Source organism: Cheilinus undulatus, linkage group 23 (genome assembly GCF_018320785.1).
Source record: "Cheilinus undulatus linkage group 23, ASM1832078v1, whole genome shotgun sequence".
Taxonomy (NCBI): Eukaryota; Metazoa; Chordata; class Actinopteri; order Labriformes; family Labridae; genus Cheilinus; species Cheilinus undulatus.
The window spans coordinates 4,722,559-4,737,714 of NC_054887.1; the positions used below are offsets into that span (position 1 = coordinate 4,722,559).

The window sequence follows — 15,156 nt, forward strand, 5'->3', positions numbered from 1 at the left end:
ATTATTTTCAGTGAAGTCATTAGGGCTGTCTTTGACTAAGCACTTACACAGTGGAAATTGGTCAGATTTTTTTCTAGTCAACTAATTGGGAATAACAGGGTATCAAAATATACATTTAAATAACACAACAGGTTTAAAACGGTGATGAAGAAGTGGGCTTCTAAATTTTGCCCCTTAGCGTACCGGGACTTCTTCCAGCATGTTCTGTCCTTTTTTGCTACCCATCAAAAATTGCTACTTTGTGGTTCTGCGGATGCGCCCTACGCCATCAGCGTCACGCCCATAAGGGTTAGGGTCGTCGATAAGTAGCAAAATCACTGCCGCTTCTCACCAGGTTGCCGGGACGCTCTCCTGTCCTGTCCACAGCTGACAGCTTCAATGGATGATTCATGACAGCATTCTGATGCAAAGATGCATTCTGTGACACGTGCTGTTGTGTACCGTGACGTTTTTACCTGTACACAAATCCAGGTGAACTCACCTGCCACTGTTGGAGGGAAACCAGAGATTAAATTGTTCACCTCTCCTGGACAGTGACGCAGCGCAAGAGCGCAGCACCTCCTCCGTCAAAGAGCTTGATGCTCCACTGACACCTGTTCATTCTGCCACTGAATGAGGCATCAGTAACAATATTCAATAACAGTATTCAAAATGGCCGACCAGACTGTTGGTGAAAGGATCAGGGCTGTAGTTTTTCTTAAAGAACAGCTGACTCACTGACAAAGACAAAAAGCCTGGATATACGGAGACAAAGTCAGCCATCAGACGGAGCAGAGACTCAGGTTATCAGTGAGAGGATGGGCTGATTCATCTCCACATTTGGTGACAAAGAAAAACTACTAAATTCACTGCTTTTGATGTTTCTATTTCATTAAAGAGCCTTTTTACTTTTTATGTACAGTATTTTTTTATGTTTTTACTTAATATGTTTTTTAAACATTTATTTTAGGGTTTGTTGCCTTTTTGGAGAGGACAGGACAGTGGAGGGTGCAGAGAAAGTCAGGAATACTTGGAGTATGAATCACTGACAGTAATAGGCTTATTGACAACAAAATAATCAATTTCAAATTCTGAGTCTAGTAGGGAAATAAATCAATGAAAATAGCGTCTGTAAAGCAGGAAAAATCTCACTGGGAGAATGCCCCCAGACTCCCCTAGTCTTGGGCTAAGCCCCTGATGTTGGCAACTCCCAGCTCCGCCCCTGGCCTTCCTTCCTTGGAGTTAGTGCTGCAACATTTCCAGTAAGCATGAGCTTCCCAGAGCAGGAAGAGTGAGACTGTGACTCTGCAGAGTAAATAGCAGCAGACTCAGTTCCCTTTCAGTCAGAATGGGCCGTAACTGAGTTGAACTGGGATATTGTTTTCGGAGGAAACGATGGAAATAATTCGTTTCGGGATGGGACTGAAGAGGTAACTGATATTTTTGATACTACAGGACCTCCATCACCTCATTTGTCGTGTTAAAGTTGAGGAAATCAACTTTTGTTTCTGCTTTCAGGCGACTTGGCGTTCGCAACACTTTCATCCTGCTGGTTTTGGGGAATATTGCGACTGTAATATGCATTAATGGTACGTACAGCAAAGTGGACAGGCTTCGACTCGATATTAGACATTTTCTCTGAGTTTTTGTATTGTCTGTATTTTTCAGGCCAAAGTCTTGACTGTACCAACGACTTTAATAAAACCATGTTTTGCCACTTTGGAGGGGAAAACTGTACCGAATACAGAATGACTCTTGTGAACGACAGCTGGTATCGGTAAGCTGGTCTTTACGGTTTTATTACATACCGTGTGGCCATCAGAAACAGTACCTAGAATTCACATTGTTTGCTGAATTCAGTTGTTTTCTTTATCATTTTGTATTAAAACCAGCTGAGCCTAGTCTAAAAAGCCACAGATTCGTTGTCTAACATATTTGGCTCCCAAGATTTTCAGTCCACGAAATGACAGAGAAGGGACCCTCACTGTCCCTGGAGTGGTTTAAGCTTAAAATGTACTGATATCACATAATGATTATGGTTTAATATCAGTTTGAACCAATTTGCCTACATAATATGAGGCTAATACATCCCAAAGTGTTCTTAAAGGACTTTCAAAAATTCTATGGTAGATGCACCTCCACCAAAACTGTATTTTATTTACTCTTTAAATTGTCCTTTGGTTTTTTAGAGGCATGTCTTGTCCCCTCACTGTAGGATCTGCTGGCCTAACTTTCACAATCTGCTTTTTTTCTGTTCCACAGGGATAAGGGCTGTGTTTTAAAGCAGTGTGACAACGGACAGTGTTGCTGCTCCATCCAGATGCCTTATTTTATTGCAGATGACACTTTAAAATCAAGAGTTTGGAAAAGAAGCAAAAACATTGAGTCAAAACCCATCAATGTAAAAGGCAGCGGTAAGTTGATCAGAAATACACTCCTCCAAAATGTGAATATCAGCTTCAGCATTTTAAAGTGGATAGAAATGTTCAAAGTTTCCCTCTTTAATTCTTGTTTTTCTACAGTAAAGCCCAAAACCCCAACAATCATCTCAGTCAATGAATCCATGGAGAACTTTAAAGTTGTTTGGTTGACAAACGTGGACGACATTCTGAGTACGAGTCTGACTGCTGAAGTGACTTATCGTGTTAAAGGATCCACTAAAAAGGTACAAGTATAGTCATAAGCTTTGTACAACACTTTGTTTGATTCAGACCTGCGTATCTGATTATGTTAGGTTGTGGTTTAAGTTAATGAAATGACTGTCTGATCCTCTTTTTCCCCCTTAGGAATCTGTACGGGTTAACCAAACTGCAGCTAACGGAAGAAACGACTATGAAATACAAGGACGACTCTTGGAGCCAAGGACAACGTATGTGGTCAGTGTGAGAAGCTACACGGCCTGGAGCAACAAGTTCAGTGACAGTAGTAACGAAAAGGAGTTTACAACCTGTAAGTGTCTTAATTACTGCTGTTTTTGTCACTTTTCATGCACTACACATTTTTTAATTTGTTTAAATGTTAGTGAATATCAAATTTTAGATAGATATTCATATAAAACAGCCCTGTACAGTGTTGTGAAAATGACCTATCCTCATGGGAAAAGCAGATCATTTTAGTTAATCAGTGTAAGAAAGATTCACAAGACAAATATTTTAGCTGTTCAAGGAGAGTGGTCAGTTGTGTCAGAACTCTGCTGTAGGAATAGTGCATAAAATATTGTTTTACGTCTAAAGGCTCCTGATGCCTCTAATTCAAAAGCCTCCCCATTTTTTTGATTTGCACTTTCTTTCCCTGATATTGCAATTGTGATTTGATATGCGATTATTCCCTAACTTTCTTTTAATCCTAAAAAAGGCCGAACAATTCTTTCAAAGTACCTAATTCTGATGATTTTGTCTCGTATTGCAAATTGGATACGAATTGATGCATTGTAGGGTTTTTGTCATTCTTATATTTAATAAGAAAAAGGTAAAAAAGGGGAAAGTAGGATTTTTTTGTAGACTATTTTTTTTTAAAAATCGGCATCCGAATGATTGCATGATATGCCACGCATAACATCTGCTTCAAAATAAATAAATAAATAAATAAAACTGGTATTTTGACACAAACTTCAGGTCAAAGAAATATTGCACCTTGTGCAATTTGAAAATTACAGCAGGCGATTTTGCGGTTTTATCTTATTTTTGATTAATTCCCCAGCTCTAATTTTAACAGACATCCATATGAAATAAAACTCATTTATTTAGTAAACATGACTGTCATTTGACCAATAGCAACTCTTAAGAACTGTGAAGTGTACGCTGGTTTATTGAAACTGTTTGAGTACTTTGATGCTCCAGTTAGTATTTTTTATGTCATGTAGAATTTCTTTAAGAAGAAATGTATTTTAAAAATGAAACCAGCCAACATATTTTCAAACAGGCAAGACTTGTGCAGCCTTTTGAAACATTTTATTGGTTTAGGTTTTTTTATGCTATGTGTTTTAAGATAAAATTAAAACACATAGTTTTACGTGTTTCTGGTTAAACTTGCATGTAATCTGGAAGTACTTCTTCAAATACAGTACAATGTAGTAAAACTACTCTTTGTCATCACATCCTTCCATTTTTGGCCTCACACTGCCAAATTATTGCCATAAATGGGGAAACATTTACCTACATTGTTAAAGCAGATGGTGGCAACAATCATCATAATTATGCTTTTATCGTCTGTACACTGTTTTATCAAAGCCTTTATGGATCCATGAGCTAAAGTGGACTCACATTTCTCTCTCCTTCCTCTTTCTTGCTCCACCATTACTTAGACAACCTCATCAACCACATTTTCTACTGACAGTGTGTTAAGATGCTTTATCATACCATTTTCATTCTGGCTTTATTTGTGTCTGAGCTAAAGTCCCTGTCTTTCCTATTTAAGGAAAATATCCTACGTTTATTATGCCTTTGGGGAACAAAGGGGTTAAATCTTTGATTTAGTGTGTAGTTTGTCTCTCTGGTATTTATAATCTGGACAAAAACAACCTAAATAACTTCCTACCATTTCCCACAGCGATGTCCTCAGATACTCCGTTCACCATCATCAGCCTCTGTGTAGCTGCAGTCCTCATCAGTGGTGTTATATATGGCTGTTACATAAAGTAAGTAATGCCAATGACAGTACATCATATGAAAGGCCTATTTATTTATCAATTAATTAATTTATGCTAACTGATTCTTGTTTTTGTTTTCAGACTCAGATCAAAATGGTTGGACACAGTGGAAAAATGTCCAAATCCAAAACTTCTTGATATGCATCCATCTGAGCAAAAGGTGTGGCTCCACTGAAACAATATACAGGGTTCCTGTAGATCCTTGAAAAGTCTTATTTGCACTAGGGCTGGGCAATTAATCGCAAATTAGATTAAATCCCAATATGGCATGCTGCAATTTCCAGACCGCAGAATATGTAATATGTCTTGAACTTAAAATGTGTCAAATTACCAGTTTAATAAATCAAATTTTTGCAGCAGCAGAGATTTTTTTGCACATTTTGCAAACATTCAAGTGTCATTGTTTTAGTAATGGTTTACAAAAGTCCTCCTTTTTGTGTTTTATGTTTGTTTTTTCAGTCAAAACAAGTGACATAAAAATGATGATGCCCTTAAACACAGCAAATTACATTACATTTGCAATTAGAGCAAAAATAGTAAACTCATTCTATCTAAAACTGATGAATCCTAGCGTTACTTCATGAAAGTCATACCACAGCTGCGATCAGCTGGTAGCCAGCCTCACCTCCTCCACCCCAGCCACCTCCTTTATAGCTTACAGCTTGTTGCACCCCCACGTTCAGATGCATGCTAATATTGATTAATTGCTTCGGAAATGATTTCATTGTTTTCAATGTACATGGTCTTATTTATAGAATTATTTATTGCTTGAATTTGTTGAAAAATAAGTAAGATTAACCCAAGAATAATCGCATATTAAATTGCAATCGCAATATTTGGGAAAAAATCGTAATTACATTATTTTTGCACATCGTTCAGCCCTAATTTGCACATATGAAATTTAAGGCCTTAAAAGTCTGACTTTTCCCAGTGAGTGGTCTTACATTTTAAAAGGTACTAAGACATGCTTCCAGTCAGCCTTACATGATTTTTAACATCTTCCTCCACAACTGTTGCATAGTTATTTTCCAGAATTCAGGGAATTCAGTGTTGGGTGATCTAAATTAAATGCCTCTCTAATTTTATCTGGCACTGTGCAGCACTCTGAGCTTTTGTGAAACACTAGTCCAGTTCTCTAACATCTGGACTACCAGTTTGCCCACTTAAAGATCCATGCAGCCCACCCTTATTTTGACAGCTTTTCCCAACAAAAAGCATTGTTCTGCTTTAGTAGTTCAAATGTTTAGAGTCAGCTCAGCACACCTGCTAAAATGTGCAATGATAAATAGTAGTATGTGGCATATTGATAGAATAGAAGGAATGTGCCAGAAATCATCAAAATTGGGCATTTATGACCAAAAAAGTCCTATACCCTTTGACATTTCATAAACAGTTGATTGAATCAGAAAATACAGCCCTGGTCTAGTGTACCAAGAAATCTCACACACCTTTCATTTTTGACCCGCTACTGCGCAATAAGTGGTATTGAATTTTCACAGTCAGGTCTTAAAAATGTCTTTGAAAGTGTTGGATTTGGTTTTTAAAAGTGTGTAGGAACCCTGACTGCAGTATTTATGCAGAACATTGCCTACTTTTTTTTTGGAAGATTTCTTTTGCTGTGTGCATTAAAATGTTCACTTGTTTGTTTGTTTAGGCAGATTATTTATTTTTGCTTTGCTGTAAACAGACAAATCCATTTTGCTTGTGTTCTACTTGGGACACAGTAGCTCTTAATTGTTGATTGTTTCATAAAGGCATTAAGCTGCATGTCCTGTTTCCACCAGTAACCATGGGTTTCACCATCAAACCAAGGCTGATATGTCAGTGATCATGAAACCGAAATCTTTCCAGAAATTTAAGAAACATTTTCCCTATGGTGTATGTAGAATCCTTCACTCAAGATGACTGAAACATTTCAGATCAGTCATTTTGATATTTCTCTTTTCTTTATGTTGCAGTTCTTGAAGACTGCACCGCCCATCTTCTCCTCTGTCTGTGTTGAGCCTCTCTCAGATGACAGGAGACTGTGGTAAGCATCAAAAATATATATTTTTTTCATGATGTATGTCTGGTACTGCCCACCTGGAAGGGAAGAATCAGAAGTTCCCCATTTCAGTTGGCACCAGTTTTAACCAGTTTTATTTCTAAGAAGCCTTGCAGGATCAGACAAATTCACCTAATTGGATCTGTCATATGTATGCACAAAAAAACTCACTAGATATCTGCATATTTAGGGCGCATTCACACCAGAACTGTTTGGTCCACTTTAAATGAACCCTGGTGCGGTTTGTTTGAGGTGTGAAAGCAAAGTGGACCAACTTGTGAACCAACGGCGGAAAGTGGCATAAAGCATAATGATATATGGATTTATATGTGATTTAATACACTCACATACATGTTAGTTCCTCGCTTGGCGTCTGTGTAGCCATAGCAACACATCGTACTCAGGTGCTGATATGTTCGTCTCATGTAAAGAATGACATGCTGGACACCTCACCGCCTCGCTGGCTGCTCCTAATTCCCCAATGCACCCCCAAAGAGCGTAATTTTTTTTTCCATTGTTTATGTAGAAAAAAGACAGACAGAAAGAGACGTAGTTCCGATTTCGTCTTCTTCTACGCATTCTTTTCTTCTTCATCACCGTTTGTTTGTAACAACAGCGCCCCTAGCAGGCAGAGGTTGCAGGTGTTTAGACGGTTTGGTCTGTTTGAGCCAAGAGCAATGTGAATGCAAACCAAACCAAAGGAAAGTGCAACAATGTTGCAACTTCTGTTCCAAACTGGACCGAGTCCCCCGGACTATCAGGTGTGAAAACGACCTTCGTTAGTCTGAGCTTATGAACTCACCAGGAGGCCGCCATGTTTTGGTCTGCACTGGTAGTGTGACATCACAGTGGTTCTCAGCGTACTATGTCTTAACCGGCTGTTATCAGCCAGTGTTAGGGTTGCATGTCACATGCTGATAAGCACGTCTCACGCACAGACAGTTGTAAGATTTGAGGTCTTGTCCATTTTTTCCAAGCACCACAAGTGGGCATCGGTCAAAATAGATAGGAAAATGATAAATAGAGAGCCACATTTACCTTGTTGTAGCAAATATGTACGTCGACAATGGTAGAATATGTTTGTTTCTTGATGAACCAGATGAAGGCCAGGAGCTAAAATGTGTCTGTTTCATAAAGTTGTTTTCTATTTATGAAGCTCTCTGTTTCCACACCAGTACAATATGTTGCAGGTGAAGATGAACACAGTATAAAAACACTTCCAGTTTGTGCTTTTCAAAGTAAAAGCCCACTTTAGCATTTTCTTTGGAGAAACTCCCTTCATTAGTACATACTACTTTTATACGGACCAAAAAGTGGTGAGTTTATAAGATCAAATTTACTCAAAATGCAGATATCTAGTGAGTTTTCTCTGAGAGATACAAGTATCTGTCCAGTAAGATGAATTCATCTGATCATGTTGGGTTCCTTTAAATATTTTAAACTAAACACAGTTCTTGTTCTGATGTATGAATCTATTTTTAAATAATTTGAAGACAAGCCAGAAAGAAAACCCAGAGAGGAGGGATTGTGGGTTAATGTCTGCTGTCCTCTTGGGAACAAAATAACATTTTTCTCCTGATTCATCCATGTAATATTTTGCTAACTTGAAAGAATACTTCTGCATTTAACTTAATTTACTGCCCTATAATAATGACTGAAGGGAAAGCTGACAGTGATCCTGGTACTCTCTTCCTGGGTCTCAAGTGTTCAAATCTCCATTATCTCCATTTTCTGAGGTTGTCAGATAATATAAAGGTGTTGTACTGAGGAGATTGTAAATTAAAAAGCTTGTGCTGCAGCTCCACACAGTACTCTTTTTCCCTCCAGAGCTCCAAACAGTTATGTGACTAAAATTTTTAATGCAACTTTCCTTGTGATTTTAAGTTTGAGGTGACCATTTCTCTGTGTTTAGGTTTAAACATCCACTGAAAGACTCCAGTGATGGGAGCCTTCAACAAAGCAGTGGAATCGGCTCTGGCTCCTCTTGTCTCCGCGACGCCAACTCAGAACCTGCAGACATTATAAGTGAAGTTCAGGATGCCACCAGGAAAGCCCTCTCTAAGATCATCATCTCAACAACATCACCTTTGACCACTGGCCTAATGACAGACTTTCCCCAAGACAGCAGTTTGCTCTGTGCTCCTCACAACCTTTGTGATGTACAAGATGAGGACATGAGCTCCGGGTTGTCTGCATTCCTAAATAAAACCTACTCCATCCCCATTCCTGGCGACCCAGTTCAGACTACGACAGACATCTCTGAGGTCCAGATTGAAATGCCCTGCGAGACTGCGCACCGTCCAAGTGAGGGTGCCACTGTGATCTCTACTTACCAACAGGCAGCACCATGTCCACCCATCACTTTGCCTTTCTCTTTGATACCCACTGACATTTCCTATCAGCCGTGCAACATAAATTCAGGGACATGTTCATTTCAAGACTCCGGTATATCCTCCGTCTCCAGTGGAACAAACACAACCCCATCATGTGATCCTGTATGTGAAGTTGAAGCTGCATGTGAGGGTTTTGAAAATGGAAAAATTGATGCCGAGGCCATTGTTAGTGATGAAAATCCCTGCTCTGTGCCTGCAGAGTCACACAGCATCCCTGCAGTGGACTACGACTATCAGCCGTTTCAACACCTAGTGGAGCCGAGTGTTTTCATTTCAGACATGAAAGGGGGTGAGAAAGAGGAACATTGCAACCATCCTGAGGACCCTTACATCAAGACCCCTCAAACAGTATAAAACTCTGAGCTACAGAGACCTCTTCTGTCCCTGATCTCAGCTGATCAGTCCATGCCGATAATCACAGACAGCGGCTACCAGTGCTTGTAGAGCTACTATTTTTTATGCACTTGCTTTTTGTTGTTTTGAGTTTCTTTGAATTCAGGGAATGTAAAATATGAGAGGAGGTGGATAATGCTGATTGTTGTGTGACTAAAGTTTCTGTTTCAGTTTACTTTAAAGCAGCAGAGGAGGAGAGAAAATTAAATTCAAGGTTCTTTTTAGTGCAGTGGAGGCCATCCTGTGGACCACATGAACTGTGCGAGTTTGAGTGTGTTTGATCTTGAAACTGTATTGCTGCCATTCTTGACCAGGTCTCCTTTGAAAAAGAGATCTTTGATCTCAGTGGGACTAACCTGGTTAAATAAAGGTTAAATGAATAAACACGTTGCTCACTCAGTGCAGCCTGCAAGTTTAATATACACTGCCTGGCCAAAAAAAAGTCGCCACCTGGATTTAGCAAAGCAAATAGGTACGAGCCTCCTATTGGATAATTATTGCACGGGCGATTATCTTTCAGCTGGCAACAAGTTATTTAACCCCAGCTGATGCAATGAGTAACTTCTCATTTCTTAAACAACCATGTCGAAAGACACATCCTGTGGTCGTGGAAAAGGTGTTAGTCTGTTTAAGAATGGCCAAACCATTGGCATGCATCAAGCAGAGAAAACATCTAAGGAGATTGCAGAAACTACTAAAATTGGGTTAAAAACTGTCCAACGCATTATTAAAAACTGGTAGGATAGTGGGGAACCATCGTCTTCCAGGAAGAAATGTGGTCAGAAAACAATCCTGAATGATCGTGATCGGCGATCACTTAAACGTTTGGCCAAATCAAATCGAAGAAAAACAACAGTAGAACTCAGGAGTATGTTTAATAGTGGAAGTAAGAGCATTTCCACACACACAATGCAAAGGGAACTCAAGGGATTGGGACTGAACAGCTGTGTAGCCTTAAGAAAACCACTAATCAGTAAGGCTAACCAGAAAAAAAAGGTTTCAGTTTGCTAGGGAGCGTAAAGATTGGACTCTGGAGGGATGGAAGAAAGCCATGTGGTCTGATGAGTCCAGATTTACCCTGTTCCAGAGTGATGGGCGCATCAGGGTAAGAAGAGAGGCAGGTGAAGTGATGCACCCATCATGCCTAGTGCCTACTGTACAAGCCACAGCAAAGGCGTGCTGTAATCAAAGCTAAAGGCGATCCCTTTTTATTGGTGGTGACTTTTTTTTTGGCCAGGTAGTGTATAAAATATAACATTTCAATTTTGTGATTACTGATAGTGAGTTTTTGGCATCGTTAGATGATTTTTATAAAGACTAGACATTTGATTAAAATACACTAAAATATCCAGTAAATGTTTTGTTTAATGTATTGAAAAGGCAGCCTAAATTCTGTTAAGCCAATCAAATTAAACATTATTCTTTACATTCAAGTCTAAAACTTTAAATGTTGGTTTAATAGATTGTAATGACAGCTATACAATAAAGTTGTCCCTTTTTAGGGTTGTAGGTTAATATCATTATTAAACTAAGAGTTTTCTTCATTTCCTAAAAAAATTTGGCGGTGACAATGAAATTTATGCGGCAGTTTCAGAAACCAAACTTGCCCATCAAAGTTTTCTTGGCTGTTCGGGATGTCTCATCACACATCATGACCTTAAAGCACAAAGTGTTTATACTGTTAATGCTTTTTGTTGTAAGCATCTGTTATTAGTATTATTATTATTGTTATTACATTTTCATGATGTATTTTTGTTGTAGCATCTTTTTTACAGGTTTATGATCATTTTTCTTGCTGCAATGTTTCAAAGAATCACCTGTAACATTTAGCACCTTAAGATGCTATTTTGAGTCCATAAAAACCTTGAGGCTGTGTTTACATTTGTTTTGTTTTGTTTTGTTTTTTACTTTTCCTCACTGATAATAGAAATATTCTATGTAAAGTTCCTGTCACTGACAAAATGTGCTTGCTTTGTGGCAAGTTGTAATGGTTAAAATGTGCCAGCTACAGACATGCTTTTGTTTTTCACCTTTTCACAAGATAATTCATCTTCCATATTCAAACGAGGATTTTAATTTACCTTAACGGCTGCATAAGGCTGAGAAACATGTCCCCTGAGATCATCTTTAAATATCTGGCCCATTTTGGTGATACCATTTAATATGAAGGATATTTTTGTGGCAAATTAATTGTGGCCATTAATTCTGAGTCTTGTGAAGAAAGATGTGAGAAGTGATGAAATGCTGCTTCTTCATGCAGCCAACCAGCTGCCAGTCTGTGCAGTTGCTGTCCAGGGTTGTGTAATTACTTCTTCATTTCTTCTCTGTGAAACTGCTGATGAATTCCCACTTGGTCAGCTGTAACGATCACACATAACTCAATGGAATCAGTCTGGAGAAACTGATAGGAAATGATACAACTGAGGAGATTTTTTCAGTAGAGAATGGTTTGATTTAATCATGTTTCATTAATATTATGTGTCCCATGTACTTAATGTTCATGTGATCAAATGTATATTTTTTCTGCTTTTATGTGCTCCTTTTTTAATCTGCTGCTTTAGTGAATTGCCCCATTGGGGACAATAAAGTTCTTGAAGTTGTGACCTTTGAGACCCTCAGTTATGTTTGCATCCAAGAAACATGCTGCTGGGTGGTAATCGTTGCTTACCAAGCAAAAACATGCATTTTTTAAAAATCTATTTAAAATGTACTGTCATGTGTAAAGAAAGCTTAAAAACTCTTGTCTAGAACACTAAACAGAGCTGTTTACAGAAAAAGCCTGCTTGGGAAATGAGCTGGACCTTAAATACCACTTCATATTCAAATACAACAACATTAACAGAACAGCTTTCTATGGTTGTATTTTGTCAAAGACTTAACAGAAAGACAAGCAAGTGTTCTTCATGTTATGAGGGAATTGGATGTGAGGTTCTGTAAAGAAAAGAAAGCAGGTTACCACATGAAAGGAGGAACCTCCCAGACTGAATCTGTTCCTCCAGCCATGGCCTCAGCCTCTGTTGACCCTGCTGCTGCATGCTGCAGTCTGATGATTCAGGTGTGCACAAAGGTATTCAGGATACATGCTTCACTGGAGTTTCAGTAGAATCTGTAAATTTCTCTGGAGCTGAGATTTAATCAGAGGTTCCTCCTCTATTGAATTCAACCACTCAAGGACTTCACAGGTATGACTGTGCTCCTCCTCTCAGGGGAAACTGCACTTACAGGAAATGATTATGAAATGTGGATCCTTGCACAGGTATTTGATTACTTTCTCAATGCCTTCACTCTGTGTTTGGATAGATTGTGCACTCACCGATCTCTTCAAAGCTCTGACTATATATTACAAAACTGCTGCATGTAGCTCTGACATGTGACACATAAGATGGAAAGATAGGTACAAAGTTTTTAGGTTGATGGCATTTTTTAATGGTGTGTCAGTTCTGTTTATACCACCAGGTGGAGGCAGAGGTCAAAACTACACACAAATGCTGCTTTCATGTGGTAATCTGCTTTGTTTTCTTTACAGAACCTCACATCCAATTCCCTCATAACATGAAGAACACTTGCTTGTCTTTCTGTGAAGTCTCTGACAAAATACAACCATAATAAGCTGTTCTGTTAATGTTGTTGTATTTGAATAAGAAGTGGTATTTAAGGTGCAGCTCATTTCCCAAATAGACTTTTTCTGTAAACAGCTCTGTTTAGTGTTCTAGACAAGAGTTTTTAAGCTTTCTTTACTCATAACAGTACATTTTAAATAGATTTTTAAAAAATGCATGTATTTGCAGGGTAAGCAACGATTACCACCCAGCAGCATGTTTCTTGGATGCAAACATTACTGAGGAACCCCAAAGGTCACAACTTCAAGAACTTTATTGTCCCCAATGAGGCAATTCACAAAAGTAGCATTATTAATGAAACATGATTTAATCAAACCATTTTCTACTGAAAAAATCTCCTCAGTTATATCATTTCCTATCAGTTTCTCCAGACTGATTCCATTGAGTTATGTTTGATCGTTACAGCTGACCAAGTGAGCGGCTGTTTTTCTGTGGGAATTCATCAGCAGTTTCACAGAGAAGAAATGAAGAAGTAATTACACAACCCTGGACAGCAACTGCACAGACTGGCAGCTGGTTGGCTGCATGAAGAAGCAGCATTTCATCACTTCTCACATCTTTCTTCACAAGACTCAGAATTAATGGCCAAATTTGCTACAAAAATATCCTTCATATTAAATCGTATCACCAAAATGGGCCAGATATTTAAAGATGATCTCAGGGGACATGTTTCTCAGCCTTATGCAGCCATTAAGGTAAAAATAAAATCCTCGTTTGAATATGGAAGATGAATTATCTTGTGAAAAGGTGAAAAACAAAAGCATGTCTGTAGCTGGCACATTTTAACCATTACAACTTGCCACAAAGCAAGCACATTTTGTCAGTGACAGGAACTTTACATAGAATATTTCTATTATCAGTGAGGAAAAGTAAAAAACAAAACAAAACAAAACAAATGTAAACACAGCCTCAAGGTTTTTATGGACTCAAAATAGCATCATAAGGTGCTAAATGTTACAGGTGATTCTTTGAAACATTGCAGCAAGAAAAATGATCATAAACCTGTAAAAAAGATGCTACAACAAAAATACGTAATGAAAATGTAATAATAATCATAATAATAATAATAACAGATGCTTACAACAAAAAGCAATAACAGTATAAACACTTTGTGCTTTAAGGTCATGATGTGTGATGAGACATCCCGAACAGCCAAGAAAACTTTGATGGGCAAGTTTGGTTTCTGAAACTGCCGCATAAATTTCATTGTCACCGCCAAATTTTTTTAGAAAATGAAGAAAACTCTTAGCTTAATAACGATATTAACCTACAACCCTAAAAAGGGACAACTTTATTGTATAGCTGTCATTACAATCTCTTAAACCAACATTTAAAGTTTTAGACTTGAATGTAAAGAATAATGTTTAATTTGATTGGCTTAACAGAATTTAAGCTGCTTTTTCAATACATTAAACAAAACATTTACTGGATATTTTAGTGTATTTTAATCAAATGTCTAGTCTTTATAAAAATCATCTAACGATGCCAAAAACTCACTATCAGTAATCACAAAATTGAAATGTTATATTTTATACACTACCTGGCCAAAAAAAAAAGTCGCCACCAATAAAAAGGTCACACACTCTTATATTTCGTTGGATCGCCTTTAGCTTTGATTACAGCACGCCTTTGCTGTGGCGTTGTTTTGACAAGCTTCTGCAATGTCACAAGATTTATTTCCATCCAGTGTTGCATTAATTTTTCACCAAGATCTTGTATTGATGATGGGAGAGTCTGACCACTTTGCAAAGCCTTCTCCAGCACATCCCAAAGATTCTCAATGGAGTTAAGGTCTGGACGCTGTGGTGGCCAATCCATGTGTGAAAATGATGTCTCATGCTCCCTGAAACACTCTTTCACAATTTGAGCCCGATGAATCCTGGCATTATCATCTTGGAATATGCCTGTGCCATTAGGGAAGAAAAAATCCATTGATGGAATAACCTAGTCATTCAGTATATTCAGGTAGTCAGCTGACCTCATTCTTTGGGCACATAATGTTGCTGAAACTAGACCTGACCAACTGCAGCAACCCCAGATCATAGCACTGCCCCCACAAGCTTGTACAGTAGGCACTAG

At 38.3% G+C, this 15,156-nt stretch overlaps 1 protein-coding gene across 1 annotated transcript; it reads left to right on the forward strand.

Moving 5' to 3' along the window:
- The first annotated feature begins 1,271 nt into the window (after positions 1–1,271).
- LOC121505481 lies at positions 1,272–10,551 on the forward strand. Its single transcript, XM_041780858.1, has 10 exons — positions 1,272–1,409; positions 1,498–1,568; positions 1,648–1,756; positions 2,242–2,393; positions 2,502–2,644; positions 2,766–2,928; positions 4,528–4,615; positions 4,709–4,787; positions 6,586–6,656; positions 8,584–10,551. Exons 1-10 carry the CDS (start codon positions 1,375–1,377, stop codon positions 9,416–9,418), a joined length of 1,746 nt encoding a protein of 581 aa, XP_041636792.1. The 5' UTR covers positions 1,272–1,374; the 3' UTR covers positions 9,419–10,551.
- Positions 10,552–15,156: the final 4,605 nt, after the last annotated feature.